At 35.0% G+C, this 27,135-nt stretch overlaps 1 protein-coding gene across 1 annotated transcript in view; it reads right to left on the reverse strand.

Annotated features, from left to right (window-relative positions):
- The window catches only part of LOC142322580 (uncharacterized), a 60,510-nt gene that overhangs the window by 15,746 nt on the left and 17,629 nt on the right, over positions 1-27,135 (reverse strand). Inside the window, exons 4-10 of the mRNA XM_075361656.1 lie at positions 26,604-26,757; positions 24,062-24,328; positions 22,930-23,150; positions 12,672-12,733; positions 11,019-11,187; positions 4,146-4,289; positions 855-1,134 (exon numbers count right to left, since the gene is read on the reverse strand). Coding sequence (XP_075217771.1) covers positions 855-1,134; positions 4,146-4,289; positions 11,019-11,187; positions 12,672-12,733; positions 22,930-23,150; positions 24,062-24,328; positions 26,604-26,757 — 1,297 coding nt within the window. The remainder of the gene's footprint in view (positions 1-854; positions 1,135-4,145; positions 4,290-11,018; positions 11,188-12,671; positions 12,734-22,929; positions 23,151-24,061; positions 24,329-26,603; positions 26,758-27,135) is intronic.

The raw sequence follows: 27,135 nt of genomic DNA on the forward strand, positions 1-27,135 counted from the left end.
CCAATAAACATCAACATTTAATACTGCTATTAAAGTTCACTTTCTATTTCTTTTATTTTGATACTTATGTAGTCTTAATGCTAAATTAAATTGATCATTCATCTTGTTTCTATTATATCACTTTCCAACAAAATGAAATCCAAAGCTCCTAATTCTTCAACTCCAGTTATTTTATTTTAGGATCATTCATTTTTTTCAATTTAAATATTAGTATTCGTAGATTCTAATTCAGTTAAAATTTCTTTAGTTTTATTGATATCTTCACTTTTACTGAACTTTATTATAATATTATTGTCTTTCTTATGAATAGTTTTTAGCTGTAATTTGGTTTCTTGATTCATCTTTTGTTTTACTTTATTATAGGTCTCCTCGGACACATTTTCACTTGTAGACTTTATAATAATAAGTGGTAGATTGGTTGCTTATTATTTCAGGATAAATATTTTTCGTAACTTAAGATGTTTTTAAGAATAATTTTAGAGAAAATTTCTCATTAAAATTTTTTTTTATAAGATCTATTCAATATAACATCAGAAAGCATTAAAGCAACACTATCAGACCGGAGTATCAGATAGCATTGCTCTAATGAAACTGTTCACATAGATTAATTTAACAGCAGATCAGGATAATCTACAACTACGATTAGATTAGATTATTGCTACTGAAATGATAGTTTACAATAGCGATAGAGTGCTGGCTTTACTTCTGGTTAATGGAGTCTCGGGATGGTTCAATAGGCAGAACTCAGCCTCATCCCAGAGTTTCTGCATGGTCAAATACAGAATTACAGACAAGAGATGTACATGAGTGCACCCTCAACAGGGATCTCAGAAAATGTAACAGAAGCTTCTTACCTATTTTTTTTATTTTTGTGTGTAGTCTTGTTATATAAACTCGAGGCAGTTCTGCTATATTTATCATCCGTGTGAATATCTTGTGATGTTAACCCAGATCCATCACTATAAACAGTATCATCTCCTTCATCTGGATCTGAAATTTCTTCATTGCTATCATCAGCTGTATGCCATGAACTAACTGTGGTGTAAGTGCTGGTATCACTAACATTCATATCATTAGTTCTCTGAATCATCTTTTCTGATCGACCCGTTAAACCGATCCATGTTCCCAGTGATACTGTAAACATATAATTATCATTCATTATTAATTAATCAATTCAATAGATTAATAAAAAATAAGTAAATGCCATTTGACAGTACAGTAATGCATTCTAACACAGAATGCGGAAAATTCCAGAACTTTGTAGCAAGCAAGAGCAGAATACTTGAGTTGAGTGTCTAAGTAAAGAACTGTTTTGAGATGGTGAGCAGTAGAAAGCAGAAGAAGTGGAACGATGACTTTCAAAGAATTCTATTAGTTTCACTTCAAGACAAGTGAATGATTTCCAAACTTTCCCCTCCAAACTGGGTTTTCTTCTTTCCTAATAGAGCTTGACTTCATTAAGCTCTCTGGAAAAAAGGTATGTATAAAATCCTAGGCAGCGACACCTTGTAATTCGGTATGTTATAAACTAAATAATGTTTGCATTTTCAGTTATTTTTCCTGCTACAGAAAGGAAAATCATCATAGTTTTAACTAGATTTTTTTAAAGATCTACTTTAAATGACTACAAAATTTTAACCTGGTGATAAAAGATCTGTAATTTCCCCGTCACTCATCTCACTCTTATTTAAAATTTTATAATGTACTAGATTGATTAAATAATTGTTAAATGCCCAGATCATTTTTTAGTAAAGAAAATTTACTCCAGGTTGTAAAAAGTATATTATAAAAGAACAATACACAAATTTATTTATTTATTTTTAATCAAAATTAAGAGACTGAAATAAAAAATAGTGCTGATAGTTTTGCAACAAAAATAAGAATTAACACAACTTACATGATGGGCGCGCAGTCGTAATTTATACATAGAATCAACTTCAACATAAGTCTATTATTATTTTGCGTAATATAAGAATACCAAATATTAAAAATAAGTTCTAGACAATCTAAACTCTTTCATCTAGAGAAACTAATTCTCAAGATGAAAACATACAAGGTGAGTTCTTTGATTTTCATGTTTTTATATATAATTTTAAAACAGCTTATCAAATTCCAGCCTGATTTCCTCAGATGCTTTTGGCTATTCTACCATCTCCAGAGGATAATTATGACTAACATAAATAAAACTATAATCTTACACAATTAATTATATGTATTATAATACATATATCTAAAATTTAATTCATCATTTTGTTCAAATTTATCAAAAGTTAACGTTTTAAGTCTAAGTGACTAAGTCCGTATTGTAATAGTTTCTCAATTGTTATGAGTTCTGTAAATTGTGGAATCGGTTTAACAAACTTAATTATTATTGTTTATTATCTGATTATACAAAATATCAACATCAAACTTAAATTGTTCATTTATTAATTTGTTATTATTATTGTATATATGGAATTTTTTGAGATTAAAAGTGTTATAATAATTATTAGAGTAATCCAATACTTCCATATATTTATTTGGATCATAATTATGCATATTTTCCAATAAACGTTTAGCAAAATTTGAATGGTCTTTATATTTCTTTGTTATACAATTAATACAAGGGCTGTCCAGAAAGTAATTTATGTTTTGAAATAAAAAACCAACCAAACAAAAAAGAAATTTTATTATATACATTTGTAAGGGGCAATCTTAAACTATTTTTCTACATAGTCGCCATTTAAATTGAGGTACTTATCACAACGAAGCACAAGCCTTCAATTCCTTCTCTGTAGAAATCTGTCGCCTTAGAGCTTTGACACCCATCTTGTACAAAACTTGTGATAACCAAGCTTCCCCGATACAATTTCCCGAAGTAAATTTTGTGAAATTCGGGGAAAATGAAGCGACAGTTCCGTAATCGTAATGCAGAGATTTTCACAAATTTTATCATTGATTTTCATCATCAGTTCATCAGTCACAAGGCTAGGCCAACCACTGCAGTCATCATTATGAACACTGGTAAGGCCATTTTTAACTGAACGCAACACTGCCTCACTCCACCATCACTCATTATTGCATTTCCGTACACCTCACAAAGTTGCTGATGAATTTTAATTGGTTTGAGGTTTTTTGCCAGTAAAAACCTAATCACTGATCACACCTCACTACTTGCAGGATTTTCTAGTGAAGTACACATTTCAATAAATCACAAAAAAAAAAGAAAGAAAAATCACAGTCCACAAGCTACGACAGCTTGATGCTTACTGAGTATAGAAATGTTTTGACGCCAAGATGGTGGCTTTATCCCCACCCATCTCCACGCTAGGCACAAATGTAAGTTACTTTCTGGACCGCCCCTGTATGTTCCTTAGTTCTAATTAAAAATGATTGATTGGTCATACTAATAGCTCGTAATTCACAATCTTCAAATTTCAGGCTATATACTCCCTGTCCATTCAAATTAAATTTATTACCATTTATTTCAGTTTTGGCTGGATCTCTATTATTAATATAATTTATGATTTTATTATTAGTTGTAAATGCTGTGTTTAGATCAAATGATTTATATATTTTATTAAATTTTCTATAATTTAATTACATTCCACTTTTACATAATCGTTTCCAAGTTATTATTGTTATATATATATATATATATATATATATATATATATATATATATTTTAAGTATGTAAGATTATAGTTTTATATATTTTAGTCATAATTATCCTCTTGAAGATGGCAGAATAGCTGAAAGTGCTTGAGGAAATCAAATTGTAATTTGGTAAGCTGTTTTAAAATTATATGTAATAGTTATTATACCAAACGGTGCCATGTTCAAAAAACTAAATTTCATGTTTTTCACTAAACCTGACTGAAAAATAAAACTAAAAAATTTGATAATTGAAAAACAAATAAGATTTCTCCTACCTAAGCTCACAAAAACAAAGAAATATCTTTTAAAAGCTCAGAAATATATTTTAGTTCATAAAAATACTCATAATAATCATGTAAAATTAATGTATAATCAATAAAAATAACTAAATTAACTGATATAACAACACTGATCATGATTTTTAATTGGTTTTTTTTTTTTTTTTTAATTCTCTGATTTTGATAACTTGATACACGATAAGTGTAGTATAAATTCAGTTGAACAATACCTTCATTATGATCTCTGGACATATGAAGACCTTGAACAAGAAGTCCTCGATTGGTCTGATTATTTGGAATTAACTGTAATTTGATTCCCTGCCACCAGTCAACTCCTTCTTCAAATGTACTTCTAAGCAATTCACATTCATCTTCTTGTGAAACACATAAAAAAAAAAAAAAAATTATTGCGTATTTACATAATTACATATTCATAATAAACCTTTTTTAAAGTATTCACATTATTTTTGATTACACATTGGAGCTGCAAGTACAGGGTCATTCACGGGAACCGGATGTTTTTAAAATAATCATAAAAAATTGAATATTTACTTTAAAAAGGTTTTATTGGTACTGAAACACTTGTTAAATCAAAGCATTTGTTTCTTACTCATGAATGAAAAATTATGTCCGGCAAGTGATGTCCATTTTGGGCAATACATTGTTGTAGCCTTTCACGGTAACTGGCCTCAATTCTTTGCAGCATGTCTGCATCAATCTGGGTGACGTGATGACGAATTGCGATCTTTAGGTCCTCCAATGTACACAGTTTATTGCTGTACACACGCGATTTCAGAAACCCCCACAGAAAAAAATCACAACTACTCAAGCGGGGGACCGAGGGGGCCAAGGAATGTCGCCGAATCTGGAAACGATCTGTCCCGGAAACAAGTTACCGAGAACAGCCATCGTTGCCCTCGCTGTGTGCGCTGTAGCTCCATCCTGCTCGAATAACACATTTTGAAAATCGATTCCCCGGTTTCATAACTCAGGGATGAAAAACATATTCAACATCGCAATGTAACGATCAGCTGTTACAGTTACGGCAGCGTCATTTTCTTCAAAAAAATATGGTCCAATAACACCGACCTTTCCTATTGCACACCAGACAGTGTGCATAGCCTCACCTTTGGGCTATGAAGTGGTCTCTCGTGAAGCTGATGCGGGTTTCTTTCTGCCCAATACCAGCAATTCTGCTTGTTGACGAAGCTATTCAGATGAAAATGGGCTTCGTCACTCATTAACAATAACAAATTTTCATTTTCTTCAAAAACGGTAAGCATTTGTCGACAAAATTGTAATCGCTGCTTGAAATCTTGCTCGTTTAACTGCTGCATGACGGCTATGTTGTGAGGATGGAAATGCAGGTCTGTATGCAGAATTCGTCTTACCGTACTTGTGCTCATTTGAAGCGCTGCTGAATGCCTCTGAATAGAGTGCTGTGGGCTTCTGACAATGGCTTTCCTTACTCGTTCGATGTTCTTTGGAGTGCTAGCAGTTCGTCGGGGACCCGGTGGTTTTTTCTTCAATATTGAACCGCTTGTTCGAAGGTTGTTTACCCATCGCAATATTGTGTTGCGAGAAGGGACACTTGCATTACGATGGATATTAAATGGCGGAAATCTCGCTGAACAGCAGTTACGGATTCGCCATTTCGCACAAAACTGTCATACGCGTACAGGCGTTGGTCTAGCATCCACGGCTCCATCTCAACGACTAAAATGTAAATGCTATGAACAAAGGAAATGTCAGACACCAGCCACGTGCCCCTCCCACCACGAACGCCCGAGTACAACCCACTTCAAAAAACATCCGGTTCCCGTGAATGATCCTGTACGTTTAAAAAATTTATCAATAGGGTCTAGGTAAGACAATAAAAAGAATCCTTTTACAGGCTTGGTATCACAATATTCGGAATCTATCAGTAAGTAGCATAAAAAGATTATTGTGTTTACTTGATACACAACTTAATCAAATTTATTCCTGTTTAAGAATCCTATACTATTAATACAATTCTTCCGTGCTTTTTTCCACAGTTGGAACACCTTTTGGTATATGTTTCATGGAATAACCTACAAGCTTGCAGACCAGGTAATGAATTTTTTTTAACTACTGTCATCTGTAAATAGCATTCTTTCAAGCCGGTTTTCATTTTCAGAAAAAGAAAGAAGTCTACAGATATGAAATCAAGCAAACAGGGAACTGGAATACAATAGTTGTGTTATACTTTACCAAAACCTCTCAAATGCATAGGAATATTTTGCAGCATAGCATCCACATTTTGTTTATCCATTCTTTCGAACTCATCTTTCTCACCACTTCTCTCAAACACTACATTTCTAATAAATATTGATATTATGACCAGATGAGATGTGTTTCTAATGAATTATATTGTTCCAATCAAAAAATCTCCTAAAAAAGTAAGATGAGTATAAAAATAAATTATTAAATAAAATGTGTCATCAGAAACATTTTACTTACTTGAAATTGTTATTACTTGATGCTGTTGAGCATTGAAAATTACACACAATTATTAACATTTTTGTAGACAAAAAAGAACCAGAGTTTTAATTAACATATGTTTTAATTTACAACAAAGCATTTATAAATGGTCTTGATTTTTTCTGATAGAAGGTTTGCCAGAGTTTTTGTCACTTTCAACAGATTCTCAGCCAGCTTGGGAACAGTGATACCAACCTTCAGTTTGTGGAGCACCCATAACTTGGTCACCAAAAGCTGTTTGAATCTTATTGCCTTTACTTGGATGTCACCAAGTTTCTGAAAAAATTTATTGCCGATTATCTGCTCAATCAATTCAATAATTTTGAACAGTAATGAAAACACGACAAGCGCTATTCACACATTTTACTTACACGGTTGTTAAGCAGTAATTGGCTGCAATAGCAGCAAAACAACTGGTTATCATATGCACCCAATCAGGGTCATATGAGTCAAGGTCACATTATACGAAGGTCTCCTTCCTATGCTACAACTGGTTACTGCAATAAAAATTATGGATGGATTATTTTTTATCACATCTCTTACATGGAGTGAATTACAGGAATTGGAAATTTTTAAAACACATTACAACAGTAATACTGACACTTTTTGTGGAAAGGACTCACAGTTTGCATCACAAACTCCAATTCACTGTCAATGGAGATGTGAATTACTAAATACTATGCATTTGCATGAAAATGGTTACTCAGTTGTGAGTTGAATTACACAGTGATTATTAAAATTATTCTGTAACCTATTTTAATCTTCTAAATCAAGGTGCCATATCAAGCTAAAATATGATATACTTTTGTATATTTAATTTACTGATTTACTGCTTCTGCAGTTAAAATGAAACTGGTTTTATACATATCTATAAAATACTAAAATAATGAAACAGGCAAAAAAGCCCTCAATATAAATATAGAATGCAATCAAAAGTAGCATGTTTTTGACCAGAAGACATACTGATGCTCTATAATAGCCATACAACATCAAAAGAAGAATTCTGGATAAGGATTTGAATTTTCAACCTTATAAAATTGTAATAGTGCAAGAGCAAAATTGCCATGATAAGTAAAACTAACTGTATAACATTCTATGAAAGTTTTTTTTTTTACCTTTTTTTGTAATTAGTGATCCTATTAATTAGCAAACAAACCTCACTTTCATTTATTTATCACAGTGAACAAACAAAATCTTTGTTAATGTTCTGAATCAAATTTGTTGCAGCTTCATATTTGTTTTCTTCACAGTACACATGTTGATTTGGTACAAGTTTTCGCATCAAGGACCCTTACTCTTTGAAGTGGACAGACAAGTGGTCCAAGTGACTTCCGTTTGGTGCTTAAAAATGTTAAGGAATCTCCTTGCTCCAGAACTTCATCATTAAGGAATTGAATTCATAAGGTAAGGTTTTAACTAGACAGAGCAATAGCCCACCCACCGGGTTGGTCTAGTGGTTAACGCGTCTTCCCAAATCAGCTGATTTGGAAGTCGAGAGTTACAGCGTTCAAGTCCTAGTAAAGCCAGATATTTTTACATGGATTTGAATACTAGATCATGGATACCGGTGTTTTTTGGTGGTTGGGTTTCAATTAACCACACATCTCAGGAATGGTCGAACTGAGAATGTACAAGACTACACTTCATTTACACTCATACATATCATCCTCATTCATCCACTGAAGAATTATCTAAACAGTAGTTACCGGAGGCTAAACAGGAAAAAGAAAGAGCAATAGCCCATACTACCAGAACATCTATGGCAGTAATTTGGGGAGGTGTTCCTAGTTTAGGCCTAAATGATTTCCAAGTGGGAAACATTTCATGGTCAGCACATTATCCAGACATTTCAGTACAAATGACTACTTTTTCTGCAGTTATTTTAACATGTTTGCTACTATGCAGTTTTTAGAATAAGTATCCCCAAAGCTGAATTTTTTGTTCATTTTCTAATTCAGATATTCAAATTTTGTGAAAAAAATGTGATAAAAAATACATGGCATGGTTGACAAATAGTGCACAAAATATATGTTCAATGTTATTGTGCAATGTATTTGTTATCCTGCCACAGAAGTTCCTTTTAAAAAAATAATTAATTATGTATAGCTGTTTATTGCTATAATAATATAAATTATTATATTGTTAATAATAATAATATATATAATTATTATTATTATTCATTTTCGCCCTAAGAAGAGTGTTAGAACTTGAATGTTTCATGATTATGGGATCCTAAGTTGTTTTCTAATTCTTTTTCTCTCCCCAAAATCTCTATTCTATGACTGTGTTCCTGTTTCCATTGTTCTGTCCACTTTGCTCCTGGTTTCTTCTTTTCTATCACTTCAAATTTCAAGTTCATAATTTTATTTCTAACTTTTCTTCTTTCTATCATTTCCCTGTTGATCCCAGCTTGTCATAGATTCTCCCTTCTATTTCATGATGCCAATTGGTTTTCCTGATTGAACCATTCACTACATCAAAGATCCTCTTTGTGAGTCTGGTATTGTTCATTCGCTGTATGTGCCCGTAGAATGAAAGTCTGTGTTTTCTGATCATGTCTGTAAGTGTGTTTGTTTGTTCATAAAATACCCTCGTTGGTCTCTTCCTCCATATGCCATCCCTATGTACTGCTCCAAAAATGTTTGTAAGTATTTTCCGTTCTATTTTTTTCTGTTTTTGTGATGCCTGATGCTCCAATTGTAGTAGTTTCTGATGCATACAGAACCTTCAGTATCACATCTGTCTTGTAGTGTCTGGGTCGCCTAAATTGATATACTTCACCTGTTATAATGTGACAAATTGAGTTTGTATGCTTTCTGAAGTTTTTCTGTTCTTTCCATGTTGGATCCTTCCATTTGTATATATTCCCCTACATATTTGGAATTATCCGACTTTCTGCATTTTGTGTGAACAGTTTTTGTGCCATTATTCTGACTTTCCATGTATTGTGTTTTCTCATATGATATTTGTAAACCCATTTTGACAATGATTTCATGTAAGAGTTCAAGTGCTTCTCATGCTTCCTGTCTATTGTTGCTGACTATTGTCACATCATCTGCAAATGTCAGGAATCTGATGATTGTTTTGGTATCTTGTGCTCTTCCCAGACGTATCCCCTGACATACTTTTCTAACTGTTTGATAATTTTGTACAAGACCACGTTGAATAACAGTGGCAAGAGTCCGTCTCATTGTGTAACTCCTGTTTGTATCACGAATGGTGCGGAAGTAATCCCCATGAATTTTACCTTGGAGGTGGTACCCATGAGTGTCTGTTGTAAAAGTGCCCTTGTTTTTCCATCTAGCCATATTCTTCTAAAGTATCAAAGAGAGTCTGTCTGTTTATGGAATCATATGCTTTCTTAAAATCCACAAAAGTGACCACAGTGTTGTTTGTCTGCCTAACCTTATATGTTCTCAGGTTCCAGATCTGGTCAACGCATGATCTTCCTCTTCTGAAGCCTGCCTGTTATTCACCTAACTGTGGATCTACCTATGGTTCTAGTCTATTGAGAAATTTCTTGGAGAGAATCTTGTAGGTGACCAATAGTAGTGAGATGCCCAAGTAGTTATTGGGGTCGGTCCAGTCACCCTTCTTGTGTAATGTGTACATCAATGCACACTTCTATTCCTGTGGAATATCCTCTGCGACCCAAATTCTCATGAGAAATATGTGAATTTTCTTTGTGATGTTTTTGTATCTGAGCTTCCAGATCTCAGTGACAATGCCATCTTCTTGGAGTGCCCTGTTGTCTTTTAGCTGTTTTATGATCTCCTCATCTCTCTGACTGTGGATAGCTTTGAGACTGGATTTGGTACGGTTTTTTGAAGGTTAATTTTTCAGTAGATTTACAGTTGAGTAGTTTATTGAAGTATTGGCTGAGAATTTTGCAGTTTTCTTTTGTATTTGTTTCCAGTGATCCGTCTGCTCTTTAGAAGCAGACCTTAATGTTTTCCTTGAATGTCCTATAGAAATTTCTTCTGTTGTTTCTCTTAAACTCTTCCTCGATTTCCTTTAGTCTGGTGTTGTCATACATGCATTTTTCTCTTCTAATTTCTTCCAAGGACTGTTTCTGAACTTCATGGAATATATTCCATGTCCCTGGCATTCTGTTACTACTGAGCCTCTTCCATGTCTGTATTCTTTGTTCCAATGGCCTGATCGCATGTTGTGTTCCACCAACTATGTTTACATTTCCTTGTGGGGGGGGGTGCCCCAACTTCTGGGGTGTCTTCTGAACCGTGTTTGCAAGTTCTGTCCAATTTTCTGCTGTACACCGATTAATTTTTTCGATGATTTTACCTTTGTCTGCCTTCAGGTACCCTGGATCTGTTCTGATGATTTTGTTCTGTGTTCCCTGTTTTGTGGAATTGGCCAAATATTGATAATTTGAATCTTCTGACTAACAAGTTTTACAATGATAATTTTAGTTTTATAATAATTTCTTTCAAAAGACACTAGACATTACAAGCACTACATAAAAGAAAAGGTAAAATTTCTGAACGTCAAATAATTAATTTAAAAATACTGGCTATAAATTATCATTTTCTAGAATAAAAAGAAAACGTCATAATAAGAAGCTTTGTCAGAAAATAACTTACCACTGGTTAATGATGCATTAGATAACTTTCCTTTTATATTACTGTCATAAGCTGGTGACAGATTACCACTGGAAAATATTAAGGACTGATATGTGTCAAATAGCTTGATAATTTCTGTTGACATTGTGTCGTCATTTAATTCTGGTAAATGCTTTTTCATTCTGCAACCCTGGAAATTTTTTTTTTTAATTTAATGAGGATATACATAATAATCAATCTTAAATTGATTACTGCTGATCGCTGTGCTGGATAGATAACAATTCAGCCTTTCATCCAGAGGTTCCTGGTTCGAATCCCATACAGACATGGCATTTTTTGTAGACTACAAAATTTCCATTTTATACTCCCACGAATTATATCATCAGAAAATAAAAAACAGACTTAATCAGCCTGTTTAAATCACAGAATTAATTTTTGTAGGAGTAACCAACAAATTATGCTTCTTTATATTTTCTGATAAGATGCTTACTCAGACAAAAGGAAAATTATTTGAAAATATCTTTGTGAAAATAGTTTGCATTAATTCTGACTACAAACACACATATACAATAATGTAACTGTTATTACTAGTGTATGTTAACACTATGTGGCTATAATAAATACCAGCTGTTAATTTTAGATATCCAATATTTTTATTACAAATTTTAATTTTATCTAGTTTTTAAATACATTTCACGACTATATAATTCTCTATGATTTCTTCATTCACTTGCTCTCCTAATTTTTGTTATGGCTTTGATGTATGTAAATTAAATAAATATTTTATTCTGATCAGTACATAATAATACAATATATCATTGTGGAAAACAGAATAAAGGTGTCACTTGTAAGACTAAATATCACCAGCATTTTAGTGGGCTTACCCTGTTGATATGCAAAAGTATATTCAGCTCAATAAAGAAAACAGGAAACTACTTTGATCCTTACTTTGCCTAGTCTAATGAGGGAAGTTTGTTATTCTTGAGAATGGCTATATTAATTTCAAGACTCATTTCTCATAATGGGTTGTCTACATCTACTATCATTACAATTATGAGGTGAATTTAAAACTTTTTAAGCAGTTTCAAATGGATTGGTATACATGGTAACAAGTATCTGATTGGGAAAAAATCTGTCATTGGCTACTAAATAACTATTCTTACTGATGATCCAGTTATGTGTAACTGTCAGGTGCTGCCTATGTTTAAGATTATGCCTAGAAACCACTGTCTACGCATGACTAAATGAACACACTGCAAATAATATATCAGTATTTTTTTAAAAATATTATCTAGTATGACTGCTACACTCATTATCCACTAATTATTATTATTAATAATAGAAATTATTATAATTTTAATTATTATATTATCTACTACTGTGTAGCCCATTATTAAACTATCTATCTCTAAAATGTCAAAACTGACATGTCTATTGATGTTTATAGAGCTCTGCAAATGTTAGAAAAAACTTCTTTTTTTTGACTGAAAATAAGTATAACCTTTTATTAGGTAAGTTTTAATAATCTTGAAATTATAAATCACTTATTTAAATGTTGCTCTAAAAAATCTTTTTAAAACATAATGCAGTTTGCTACATACTGTTAGCATTTTTTAGTAGCTAATAAGCAGTCCGGTCAATTAGTTTATTAATTAATTAATGAATAAAACATACTCTTTTTGGTTGGTGTACACTTTCATAACGATAAGCTTTTATTCCGCAACAAGAATATCGTCCTGAAACATAAACACAAAAGCCTAAAGTTTATCAATTATCTGTTTATTTATAAATCTATACACAAAAAAGAAAATATATATATATATATATATATATATATATATATATATGTGTGTGTGTATGTGCATACATATTACTACTAGTGCCTAACTTTGTATTTATAAAAGAAAAGTTGTTCATTAAGATAAAATACTATCTGTCAAAGAGCTGAAACTATTCCTTGGATAAAGATCAAATGCTTAGATAATTTGGAAATAACACCTATAGAACAGGTGAACATAGGAAATTATTATCCTGTTATTTTAGACAAAATAATTATGTACAGGTATCTTGAACTAAAAAACTATAAAAAGCAAAAAATAACTAAAAAAAAGGAACTTCCACTCCACAATAAAAAAAAAAAAAAACAGTATTAATATCAGTATACAAAAAGGTAGATAAGAAATTTGAAAAAAATTAAAGTGGAACAAATAAATTACATACAACTTAAAAATTTACAAGTTCTGCATAAACAAAAACTGTACTTTATAAAGTAACAATCTGTATAAAAAAAAATGTACAATATGAAAAACTTCCATATATTATTCATTCCCTTTCAACCAGACAGCTCTACAACACCTGGAATAAATGAGGAATTAGAATCTAGGAAATTAAAGGGTATGATGAAAGAATGCCATTGGCTCTCTTGTCATGTTTAACAAAGTGGTTCTCACTGATCCCCTACCCTCTTTAGTTTGAGGTAATGTTGATATTCGTTTCAGTAGAATAGCCATTACAGCACTACCTGCGAGATATTAGTATGCTTCCGGATATTTGTTATTAAGTGGAGTGAATTAGAGTTTAAATGGTGTATAAGTGATAAAACTACATTTGCATGAGTTCAGAGTGTAAAAACTAACGGTTCTTTAGTTATGTCTTTTTGTGAACAAGTGTATAAATCACGTGGCGACGTACTATAAGTACTTATATATACATTCAATAATAATATAAGTAACATTATTGAACATAAGTTATCATGTGCAATAGGTTTAAATTAATAAACACTGAAATATAGTTTTAGGTTAAAATCTAAGCTCGGTAATGTCCGCCAGATTAGGCATGTGGCGTGAATTTAGGCTACCTTTCTTAATGACAAACATCTAGTATAATTTCTGGTATTTTTCCTAGTTTATTCAGTCCTACAAACCTTGATTTGTTACAGACGTTGGCCTTTGAAATTTTATTTTTCACTTCATTTATTTTCTAAGTCTCACCATAGATTTATATAGGGGAAAGCTACTTTTCCCTATACCTAAGTTCCTGGGCCCCTGGCTCCAAAACCCTTCAAGCACTAGACAAACTCCTCGAGTTACCCCCCACCCCACCATAAAATCTTTGCCCAACAACTTCCCCTCCTGGAATCTACTTTTCAATCCTCTATACCTTCCCACCCACAAAAATTTTACTCTCTTAGACAAGGTGTGTGAGACGTTACCAGACTTGGTGTGAGCCACAGAGATAGTGCAGAGTGGCACACTGACATGGAAGCCAAATCTGTAAAGACCAGCACTTGCATAGTGACGCCTGACGCACAGTCTAAAGGGTTAATTCCTCGTCATGGCACAGATGTTAGAAAAAAGGCTGATGTGCATAAAACAAGAAAAACCCTCATTGAGGAAGAAATACTTCCCACGGAGCTAGAGGACCTTGTTGCAAAACTGGAGCAACTGGCATATGACCTCAAGAAAAGCATCAACAAAAAACTAAAAAGGAGTATAAAGGAGGAGGCAATGCGAATCTGATTTTTGCTGTAAAGGAATTACGGAGGGTGGTGAGCAGTAATACTTTCAACAATGGGAAAAAACAAACACAGCAGAGATGGCAACACAAACTGTGGCTCCCACCGGCTGTCCCATCACAGATGGGCTTAATAATGGAGTCCCTAATGGGGAAACGGCAGATTTCATTAAAAGAAACTAGCTAAAGAATGTATACCTAAACATCTACATTGGGCTGTCGGACAAAAGAAACGGAGCACTGGATAGTATTGCAGTGATTGATTTGAATGGACTTATTGAGAATAAATCACATGAGAACCTGGCCACAAGGCACCCTTAAGTGGTATGGCTACTTAATGCCTCAAGGATCGAGCATTTCATATCGCATATGTAGATTCCAGCGAAGGCAACAACCTTGCACAACCCCTTGTGGATGTCTTTAATAAGGTTAAAAAACTGAATGGAGGGAAACTTGGTGAACTGCCAACAGAAATTTACGGAACTGCTACAGCCAACCTTACTAGGAAAATACTAGAATGTGAGGGGAGGAAGACAGGAAAAATATCATCCTGTTGCCCTTGGAAGCAGACTTCCATTCACATGTAAAGAAGAAACAACAACTGTACCCACATACAAAGTTGAAACACTGGTACTGAAGCCCACTGCGACATACGCAGATCTTGTGAAGACAGTGCGGAGCAAGGTCACGGTGCCCCTAATACAGAAATTCTTTGCTTTTCCAGCAGGACTGGAGATCATATGGAAAGTAAAATTAGGGAAGAGAGGAGAAATGCTGGGGAGTTTAAACAATCTGTTACAACCACAACAAAGGACGGGATAGTGATGGCAAAAACCAGATTCACTGCACTGCGCATAAGGGATCTCACATGTGATACACAGGGTGGAGACATAACAGATGGAGTGTGGGAGATTGCTGGCACTGAACTGATGTGCAGTACAATGATGTGCAGTACACTATATGACAAGGCACAAGTTGCCTTATGCTGGATACCAGCACTTGTGGCGGCGCTAATAGCAAAGAAAGACCAAGTGAGGATTGGCTTGGTGTTAATATAGGACAACATTAACCTTGCTGAGCTGGCCAGATATATAATAATATGTTGGCTAGATATGCATCGGAGATGGGGGTAGAAATATGGCTCATCTCAGAGCCATATTTCACTTGCCCTCTTATGGGGTGGATACTATCTGAGGACCAGACTCCGGCTATATGGATGTGTAAGCAAATGCCTACCTGAGAGATATACCATGGAATAGGTTATGTAAGAGCGAGAATAGGTAATATGTATTACTACTCTTGCTCACATAATAATAATCTCGCGTAATGTGAGCGACGAAAGGTACACAGAGGTCCTGACATCTATTGCAAAGGATCTCCATGCACACTGGAGAGCAATTATGGTTGGCGATTTTAACACATGGTCTGCTGCATGGGGGTCCACAAGGACTGGTTCCAAAGGAAAATCATGATGGAGACTGCTGCAGCTCTGGATATGGTGTGTCCCAATTTCGGTAAGGTATCCACTTACAGGAGAGGGTCGATTGCATCTATAGTCAACCTAATCTTTGCCACTCTGGAGATTGCTGCTCAGGTTTATGGTTGGCGTGTATGGGAAGGGTACTCCACCAGTGATCAAGTGCAATGATCAGTACAATCCAGCCAATTATTTCGACCACTAACAACGACAGACATGGGCAAGGTAGAGCTGCAGCAACAGACTGGAGTACCAGGACGTTAGATAAGGAGGGATACACTAGGAAACTAGATCTGATGGGCATTGCCAGAATAGTCACAACTGAAGAGAAAGCACTGCACCTTACTGATATCCTAAGAGAGGTATGTGATAATACACTCCCAAGAAGGTATACTGGCAGGGGTCACCCACCTATGTATTGGTGGACTTGTAAAAAAAAATGGAAAAAGGAAGGAGTGCCACAAATACAGGAGGCTGGCCAAGTGTGTACACTTGGATTCTCTCAGAGTACTCTATAATGCTCAACTTAAGGAATGTAGGAAGCAACTTAGAGCAATGACAGGACTCTAAGAAATCTTGCTGGAAGAGTCTTTTAGCGAAATTAGACTCAGACCTGTGGGGAAGGCCTTATAGGCTGTTAGTAAAAAGGGCCCTGAAACCTAGGGTACCCATGTCACGGGAAGGCAACAACACGATAACACGCATTATCGAAGGACTATTTCCCCAGTTATGAACAAACAGACGAGAACTCTCCATTGTTATTCACTAAAGAGGAGCTGGCTGCTGCTGTGGCACATATGCCAGCGGATAAGTGTCCTGGTGCAGACCTCCTGCCTAACTTAGTCATTAAAGTAAAGGCTGGGTCTGAACTGGAAATATTTCCGGATATATTTAACACCTGACTGGAAAAAGGAGTATTTCCAGAGAAGTGGAAAAGACAAAGGCTTGTGCTAGTACACAAACCACGAAAGGATCTGGAGCTACCCACTTTATACCGTCCTCTCGTGATGATAGATGCGGTAGCTGAACTATTGGAGTGAATGTTACAGCAGAAGCTTGTCGAGGCTATCAAAGACAGGCGGACTTTCTGTGAACCAGTATGGTTTTCGCAGAGGAAGGTCTGCTCTAGATGCAATAATGCTGCTGTATGTGAGATGGCCCACAGGCAGGATGTGTGTGCTGATCACTGTTGACATCAGGAATGCATTTAATAGCATCACCCATGCAGCTATCAGGCAATCTTTAATCTTGTGTGGAACGCCTGAATACATCATCAGGTTAATAACATCATATCTGACCAGACACAAATTAATTTGTGACGTTGAAGATGGCGTAATTGAATGTGCACTGAGATAGGGGAGTGCTGCAGGGTTTGGTTCTTGAACCAACCCTCTGGAATCTAGCGTACGACAGGTCTTCCACCTACAGCTGCCCCCGGGAATATCACTGATGAGGTAAGCAGATGATCTCATCATGGTAGTCGATGGCAACACCAATAGAGAGGTGATGAGAAAGATAAACATCGTCTATGACTGCATCAAAGAATGGATGCAAGGAATAGAGTTGTAAATGGAACCCAAAAAAAAAAGGTGGTTATGATAGCAGTCACCAAAAAATGACCCAGGTTGACAATTACAGTAGAAGGTCAGCACATCGCATCCAAACCAGCCATTAAATACTTAGGAGTTTGGATCGATGCCAGACTGCATTATGGGATGTATGTATTAGAGACAAGTAAAAAAGCAGATAGTCATGGGGCTAGTCGCTGCTCTACTACCAAACTGCAATGGACCACATCAACAAACTTAAGTGAAGAAAATTTCTTATAAGTGTGGCTCACTCCACTTTACTGTACAGTGCTGAAGTGTGGGCAGAAGCTATGGTGTATGCCAAATACAGGGGAGTTCCAAATGTTAGGGAAATGCAGGGTTCCGTTCTCGGTCTCTTGCTGTGCAACCTGGTATTTGACAGATTTCTGGGATTGACATTCCCAGAGGGGTCACGGCCCAGGCTTTCGCAGATGACTGTCTCCTGTTAGTTCATGGTAATTCACAACCAAAGCTAAAAGACCGGGCGCAAGCAGCTTTGTCAACCACAGAGGGCTGAATGAACTCGAAAAATTTAAAGATTTTTGTGGTCCTGACAAAGTGTATGCTTCTCAAGGGTGCAGAAAAATTATTGTACAGTCATAACCCCCATATTAAGTATAAAGGCTGTATATTCAGCCAAGTTAGAGTTCATAAGTAACTAGGTGTTTTGTTTGATTACAAGTTGCTGTTTAGCAACCATATTAGACAAGTAGCGATGGACGCTGTCTCTGTGATGCACAAGCTTAGAAAGATTGCTGAAAAGGATTACAGGCTGTCGGGATGTCATTTGTACATGGTGTACTGGAAAGTATGACCTCTAATGCTGCATCCATCTGGGCACATACGCTGGAAAGAAATCGAGCACTTGTCCAAAAATTAAGGAGTGCCCAGCACAAAGCCTTAATCATATGCACTGATGTTTAAAACAACCCCCTACGAGGCTACCAGCATATTGAGAAAATATTCTCCCAATTAATTTAGTGGTGAAAGTTCGGGCAGCCATGTGGAAATTGCGAAGAGGCAGGGAGGTCGAGGTATTTGGGATGTGGTTTCAAGCTAGGCTTGTACCAGAGCGGAACAGTGATCACAATGCACCAGCTCTAAATTTCAATCAGTTGCCCACTCCAGCCTGCAGAGGAGGCATTACAGCCTCGCGATGGAAGCATGGCGCAGGAATGGCATGCCACAAGTAAGGGTAGGTCCTTGCATTGATTTATACAGGACTTGGGGGGATGGTATGCCTCTGGTTTGTTTTTAAGGGCAACGGAAGCTCAAGTGCTCTCCAACCAGACGGATTTGAACCAATATTTGTTTCGGTTCTATCTGGCAGCTGATGAGCTGTGCGTCTGCAGGGAGGTCCAGTCGAAAGAACACACTTTATTCGACTGCCCAGCTCTTGGGGGGCCAGAACTCAGGCCACCCTGGAACTTAGAGGTCCGGGGTAAAATTGGCCACTCATAAGCGGTGAATCAATGTGGCGAGAGACGCATTGTCGGACAGTGTAGTAGTTCCTTGATGCCGTTGCTTTGTTCAACTGGCATCAGAAGTTTAGGGGATATAAGACTCCTACAGCTAGCTGCAGGAAGCTACCCTCAAGAAATGGCTGGCCATCGATCAAATATAGCTCCAAGCACTATAATATGGTGGACAGGTACTTGCTGGCATTCAGCGACCTAGGCGTCACAACAAATTGCTGTCCTTAACAGAATAAATTTTAATTTATTGACAAGTCATATATTTTAGTATGCAGATGGGGTGCACCTACCCATTTTAGTAATATATTACAAGTGAGCGGTGGGACACACAGCGAGTGGTGTAAGGGACCACGCTTATTCTGCTCACACAGTTAGGTAAGCTCTAGGAGCTAATTAGGATATTGGTCACTAATCTAGGTTTGGTTTGGTTGATTCGGGCTGTGCCCAGACTGTAGTCGACACCACGGACCATGTCCTTTATGTCTGTCCCCAGTATGAGGCTGAGCGTACCAGAGTTGTTAGGAAACTCGAGAGAGTGGATTCATTCTTTGATCTGCACGTCAATTGGAAGACTCATAGACACTGGACTATTGTGGCTGGCTTCCTCAGTTTCCTCGCCCTGAGCAGAGCAACTGAAGGGGTATAGTAGAGTAGCACCCTGGGTGGCTAGGTACCGCCTTGGCAGTTTGATTGGCCAGAGATAGGTGCAAAGGCATCGAGCCACGGTTAGATAATATTAGTGGTGATTATTTTTTATTGTTTAGCTATCGGCGGAACGGTGTCTGCACTGCTGAGGTCATGGATCACCATGCAGCCATGAGGTGTAGCAGCATTTTGACGAGGGCAGTTTTGAATGAGCACAGTGCAGTTGCCACTGGGATGGCAACTGCACTGTTGAGGGCATGGATTCCATGCAGCCGAGGTGTAGCGGCATCTCAACGATGGTTGAAAGCAAATACATGTCACATGGACTCTGTGATGGAGCTGAGTGGGAGTAGGAGGTCTGTCCGCCTTTCCCTTGTAGACCGGACTGGAGTCCATAAATTAACCTAAGTCTGGAGTATGAACTAAAGTTGAGTTCATTAAGGGAATTAGGACTAAATTTTGTTGTTGCAAACAACTTTTGGTGGTATGTTGTTAAAGTTTCCTCAAATCTCGAGACATTTACTAGAAATTGGCTCAATAAATTTAGCAAAGGCAAAAGCTGAGTTCATAAATCACCAATGTAAATGTCTACTGAGGCATTTACATCAGTGGCATACCACCAAGGCTAGGATTATTACTATGAGATGTAAAAGGTCAGAGGGCAAAATACGACTCCCATTAAAGCTTATCACTGCTATAAACAGGGGTGGTGGTGTGGTGACCAGAAGCGTCACAAGGCAGGTGTCTTCCCCTACAGGGTTGGAATGACATTAAGTGCTGGAGCAACAGGCAACATGACTCCTTGGATTACCTCCTAACCCAGTTTATGGCAGGCCATGGTGGTTACAGTTCATACCTGTTCAGGTTTGGCCTAGACCAAAGCCTTGTCTGCCAAGAGGAGGAAATCGCTCACCACGTTTTTTTTAGATGCACATGATACGGTCGTGAGAGGAGAGGCCTTTTAGAAGCCATATACAAAGACAATATGTTCACACCAAAAGAAGTGCAAGATATATTACTGCACTCAGAGAGAAACTGTAGACCTATTGCAGACTATATTAAGGCAGTCATGCAAGATTTAAAAACCTGGGAAGATCCGTGCAAGAGCAAGGCGTTGAAGGGTGTGTGGGTGGACAAGCCTTCGGCTGAGCGCCTAAAAGGCTCCCCAAACATTTAGGAGTCACCTTGGCATGATGAAGCTGCAACCACTTGGCTCATGCATCAGATGGCGGCCTTGATGGTAGTGTGACAAGTGTGTGCACCGTTTCTGTGATATGAGTGTTAGCTATGACTAGATCGTGGTGGTTCTTTGGTGTGATGTAATGTGTACATCACGTATTCTGTATGTTATTGCATACGATTGTTGTTTAGTAATAGGTGTTGTCTAATATATTGATTTTGATATTTATTTTCCTTTCTGTGTAGTATGATTGTATTATGGATTGTATCCTTGTTTTGCAGTTTGTATCATGACCCCGGGCCCTTATTATTGCGATCCTTGTTATTCTTAGCTTAAGTTTGATTCTGGATGTATTACATTATTATTTGATTGTATATGATGTTTCAGTTTGTTATTGCACAAGGGTGCCTGGTATATGTGTATAGATGGTGTTGCACTGTACTATGATCATGTATGTTTGGTTTGTATTATGATTATACTGTTTTATAGTTTGCTGTAATTGTTGCTCTGTATAGTATGTTTGTATTTGGATTGTATCATGGTTTGTGATTTGTTTCATGATCCTCATGTTTTTGTCCTTCTCATGGGTGATCATTGTTATACTTAACTTAAGTTGATTCTGGTTATATTATGTATGTTGTAATTGTATAACGTTCTAGTTGTTCCTGCACGAGGGTGCCTGGTTTTTATGTATAGATGATGTTCTACAATGATCTATTTTTATTTAAGTACTGGTTTGTATTATGTTGATTACTGTATTACAATTGTTATGTTTCTATATTAGGATTAGTACTTGTAGTATGCTTGGCGTATGGTTGTGTATGGGCGAGCTTCCCTCCCTGATGAAATGCCTCACTGACAGAGGGTGGAAAGCCAGGAGTGCTGGTTTAGTCAGAAGTGCGCAGGAATATATACACAGTTAACTCCAACTTACGGATCCTGTTAGCAAGCCCATCACTGCTTTAAAAAAAAAACAAAGAAACCCCTTTAGTTTGCATTGTTAAACAATGCTGGGTACAGTTTCACTGCATTTGTAGGGACATATTAATGTCTAGTGAGTGTCAGATTAGTATAGAGGGTTACTGTACTGGAGAAATAAAGTTTAAGGTCCAATAAGCCAATTCATTTTAATGCTAACATTTCCATCATACTGCCTCCTGGCTTCGATTTTATTGTTGGATTCTAATTAGCAAATCACAAAGTTTGTTAGAACTTTGTTGGTAAGAGTCCGCAGAACTGGACAGCACAGCAAAGTCAGTCAAGTGAAATGAAAATGGGGAAAAAAAATGAAAAAAATAAGCATGAAAACATTATATTTCAGTTCAATTAGATTTGCAACAAAGAATACTTTTAAAAAATACCTCAAATTTTATTAGACAATGTTTTTTCCTTCTATTTGATGAACTGCAGGACACAAATGTCACGGTTTTCCTCAAAAAGGTGGGTTTATGAATCACACACTAGGTAGCAGTACTTGATAGGACTAGGTAGCATACAAAAACTTGATAATGTACTTGAAATAATAAAATTTAAAAGAAAATATACTACAGCTTGTTTTAATAGTAGATGCTCTTATGTAACTGAAATTACTGAAGGTGAAACATTTTTTTAAATTCCCATCACTTCATTAAAAAAAAAAATAAAAGTATTAGTTTACAAGAGATTATTGCTGCTAATAAAAGACAAACAGTAGGAATGTGCTGCAAATGTGGTATGAATTATGCCACTAGGTAGCATTACTTGATAGTACTAGGTAGCGTACAAAAACCGAATTAGGTATAAAAGATGGGTTCCAGTTAAAACAGTATGTTGTTAGCAAGACATATGAGATAATTTTCTCCGGCACTGACTGAACCCACTTTCAGCTCCATGGAATAATCCTAGTAAGTTTTGTTGAAATTAAAACAGCTGTACAAAATTAATTTTCAAACAAAAAAAATATATATTTAGAAGAGTAAATTGTCACAAAGATCTTGATTCACTCTATCAACAACTAATTATCAATTACGTTATATGTATAAAACTTAGGTTTGTATAAAAAAAATCTTCTTACCTACAGGATAAGTTGTTGAACGCTGTTGTTCCATAGAAAAAAACTGAGGAGGTTCAGGATGAAAGAAGCATTTATTATGCATGTAAAGAGAATAGTATGACTGGCAAGATACACAATATAGAAAATGACATTCTGCCCACATCCGCCAATAAACGTTTCTCCAGCATTTTAATTCACCTTTTAAATTTTCAACATGTTCTGTCATATTCCAGTCATGATCCCTAAATAGGGTAAAAAAGATTTTAAAGCACCATTAATTGATAAACTTAAATAAATGTAAAACACTGATTCAGAGATGCTACAGTAAACTGATTTATCTAATCACAAGATTTTTTGACTAAAGATTTTTTTTAATTGTGGAGAGTACATCAAGTTTATTATATCAATCTTACTAACGGTTAATTAGTCAGTAGTACATCCTCCTAAACATGTTTTTATGAGCAATGTTTCTTTGTAGATTAACTTTTGGTCTAATAGCCCTCTTTAGTGCCACCTAGGCTTTGTACAACAGCTATTCATGCTGATAACCATACATACATATTACTACAATATCAACAAAAGCAAACAAATATCTTAGTATTATATTTTTTTAAGTAACTAAACTGCAATCAAAATACCTGATATACAGAAGTTCCTTAACATGCATGTACACTACATTTCACGGAAAGATGATAAATGAATACTTTAGATTTGTATTTACTCTGTAAACAAAGCAAGAGACCTACATTTACATGATAGCATAGCAATTAGCCACTTCATTAATTAATTTGGTTTTTTATGTAATCCCAGGGTCAGAATAAAGTTCCTGGAGAAGTTCAGAAGTGAAGTCACTTGCTCGCTAAGGAAGCAGCTACTTTCAGATGCAATTCCTCAGAACTAATCCTGGTAAGATTGAATTCAGGGAAGATAACAATGGAAAGAGGGGATGATTAAACTATAGAAGAGGTTACCTTTATAATCCCCTTAGATTGGCTAATTACATAGAGGTAATTAACTAATTTAGTCTTAAATCATCCAGAACCAAAATTAATACTTTAATTAAAAAGAAATGTGGGGATTTCATTTTGATATATTTAAAAATATGTGAAAGAAATACACTTAACTACATTAATGCAATCGTACGGTGTCTTACCTATCATGTAAGAATATTATTTTCCCACTAGGGCACATCCGTAAACATGCTTCAACACAAGGAATAATGGCAGATATTTTTGGAAGAATTAATTTCTTGCAATGAATGCATTTAAAGATATTCATGAATGATGAAAAGTGCCCTTTTGATGGATTAGGTTCTGGTGTGCATAATGATATAACTAATTTACAATAAAGTCTTGATCTAATCTTATCTTTCTTATCTTTCAATCCTTCAACATCAGTATTACTGAACATATTGGCTAACCTGGAACAAATACAAAATACTTTTTTTATTTTGTAAAAAACAATATATGATTTACTTGCAGCACATTAACTTTCTTTGTAATAATTATTAACTAATTTTATGAGTACTTCTTATAAAGAGAAATTTTTTTTTAAATTTTATCAAAGGTTTTCTTTGATACATTTCTTGTATTTACAACCAAATACATGTAAACATACTGAATATCTATCAAAATAAAACATTAACTTAAATGCATTGATCATAAAAATTAATTAATATATTTTAGAGCCATAATTTATAAATATAATGGAATTAAAAGTTCAAATATATAAATTACATGTTTGAATATACATGTGATTCATCTTCGTGTAATTTGTAAAAATATTAATCTATCGTAAACATTTCTGGATATTTTTATCAATCACTAAATAACTTTTATAGCTTTGTTTATGTATAACAACGTAAATAATGCAATAATAATAAAAACCAGTGTTATTAGATAAAGAAATAAATTACCAAGAAATAATTAACAAATATAAAAATAAAAAAAGGCCACTATTATGATTTTTAAAAAGGAATTCCCTTAAACAAAAGCTACTGTTATTATAACCACTCAATAAATAAGTATTAAGTTTTTATGCTAACAGACATGACAGCAATATGTGTGATTCATTACCTCATGTTTTTATAATATGCAACTTTTAGTATTACACATAATGTTCTGAGAATGGTGGGTCAAGGAGAGAGCATCCAGGCAATTAGCAAAAAGTGTATATATTCAGACCAGCACTCTTTATAATTCAGTTGACTTCGACAACTATTCATATCATACCTTGTTTAAATGAATTTCCATCATTCCAAAGGCTAGTTTGATCTTCATCAGCTGTTCAACAAATCCATTATAAGACCTAATAACATAGTGTTCATTACAAAATACTAATGTAGAAATCATTAAAAGAGAGAACATTTATAATGTTAGTTTTTTGTTTTTGTTTTTTTTTTAAATGATATGTTATTGTTGCGAGTTTACTTGAAGAAATCCTGCTCAAATTGCTGATAAATGCCCCATCTCACATCTACTTTCCCAGTTGTAACACTCTTAATGCTCCATAACTTTGTTAAAAAATTTACATACATTTTACAACTAAGTTTTATCTATCATTTAAGTATTTGCAAAATTTTTCTGATAATCTGTTTCAAAATTGCAACAATTTTAAAAACAGATTGATATTTTGGCTCTCAGTACAATTATTTAAAAATAAGACATGATTTTAATACTATTTCAATTTTACAATTTAGAATTAATAGAACAGAAAAAGGGTTTTGAAGAAAAGAAGAATTTCTATTAAAGCTGAGGGAACTTCCATTGTCTGGGATTCACCAATTCATGACAAAATGCAGTACAACTATTTTTATGTTCCTGTATCGTAAGTCTGATGCAGTGTAATATATCCAGTCTTTCTATGTCAAGATCTCATCACATGAAACAATTGAGATGCTGCTATCTTCTGCAATTTCTTAGAACCAACTGTTGATTGAAATGCAAAATTTCATTTTATGTTCTCACATTGAGATCCATCACCTAATGAATCTGAATTCATCATTACATAACATCCAAGTAATTTTTAACTACATAAACTAATCAAAGAAGTTCATGCAGGTTAAACACTGATCATTCTAAACATGCTGTCTGCCTCATTTGCTGCATCTTGGTAATAGTTTGACAACAAATGTAATTTTGGTACTCTGCTTGCTAATCAACCATCTCAAAAATTATTAAATATTCATGACATGAAACTACTTACGGGGCATAGGCTGATGATGTATGTCAGAAATATTCCATGACAAGAAGAATTAATTTGGCAAGATCCTGGCTGTGCAGTTCTGTGAACTACACCTCATTACATTCATATGCATTAAACATCCCATCTTCACACTAAATAAAAATACTGGAACATCCCAGTAAACCTTGTATAAAACAAATAAAGAATTAATATATGAATTATGGCAAAATTCATATTACTGTTGGTTTATTTTGATTCAATTACAAATAGTAATACTTATGCATCTATCTGTAGAATCTGATAAACAACATGGTACAATAATTATCATAATTATAAGCCTAACTAAGCTGGTATCAAGAGATATTAGATTCCACAACCGGTTAATAAATGGAGGTTTATTTAAAAACCAACACAAACTCACAGAGATTATATTTTAGAGGAGAAATGTTGTTTTACTTAAAAGTAAATTTAGCAATATAGAGAATAAGTCAATAATAGTTTTTTATAAGTACCTGGTAAGAATACTGTCATTGACACATGAAAGATTTGCTGGTGATTTTAGTATATCATTCATATTATTTTTACAGTACTGAAGACATGTATCCAGAAGAGGATCCATTTGTAAAAATGAAGCTGACACCAGAATAGGAACAACGTTCATTGAATCTGAAAAGAAAAGTATATTTTACTACTAGAATTACCATTTTTAAATATGATAAAGTACCAATAAATAAGCTTGACTGCACGCACAAGCACAGAGATTCTAAGCCTAAACATATCTTATCAATAGCTGTAAAAAGTTCAGAAAGTGATGGTTTTAGCAACCAATTCCATTTACATACACAAAAACTTATGTTACAGAATAACTCTATGTAATTACAGGTTCATACAACCGAAGTCAATTTTCCTGGGAAGCAATTGACAACTGATAATGATAGGCCCCACATCCTAAGTAACTAATTATGGCTTATTTTGAGCTCTAGAACAGAAAAAAGGGTTAAGACAGTTTCACAGGCAATCACAACACCACTGAGTCCTGTAAAC

This window comes from Lycorma delicatula, chromosome 4, assembly GCF_047948215.1.
Source record: "Lycorma delicatula isolate Av1 chromosome 4, ASM4794821v1, whole genome shotgun sequence".
In the NCBI taxonomy this organism is placed as follows: domain Eukaryota; kingdom Metazoa; phylum Arthropoda; class Insecta; order Hemiptera; family Fulgoridae; genus Lycorma; species Lycorma delicatula.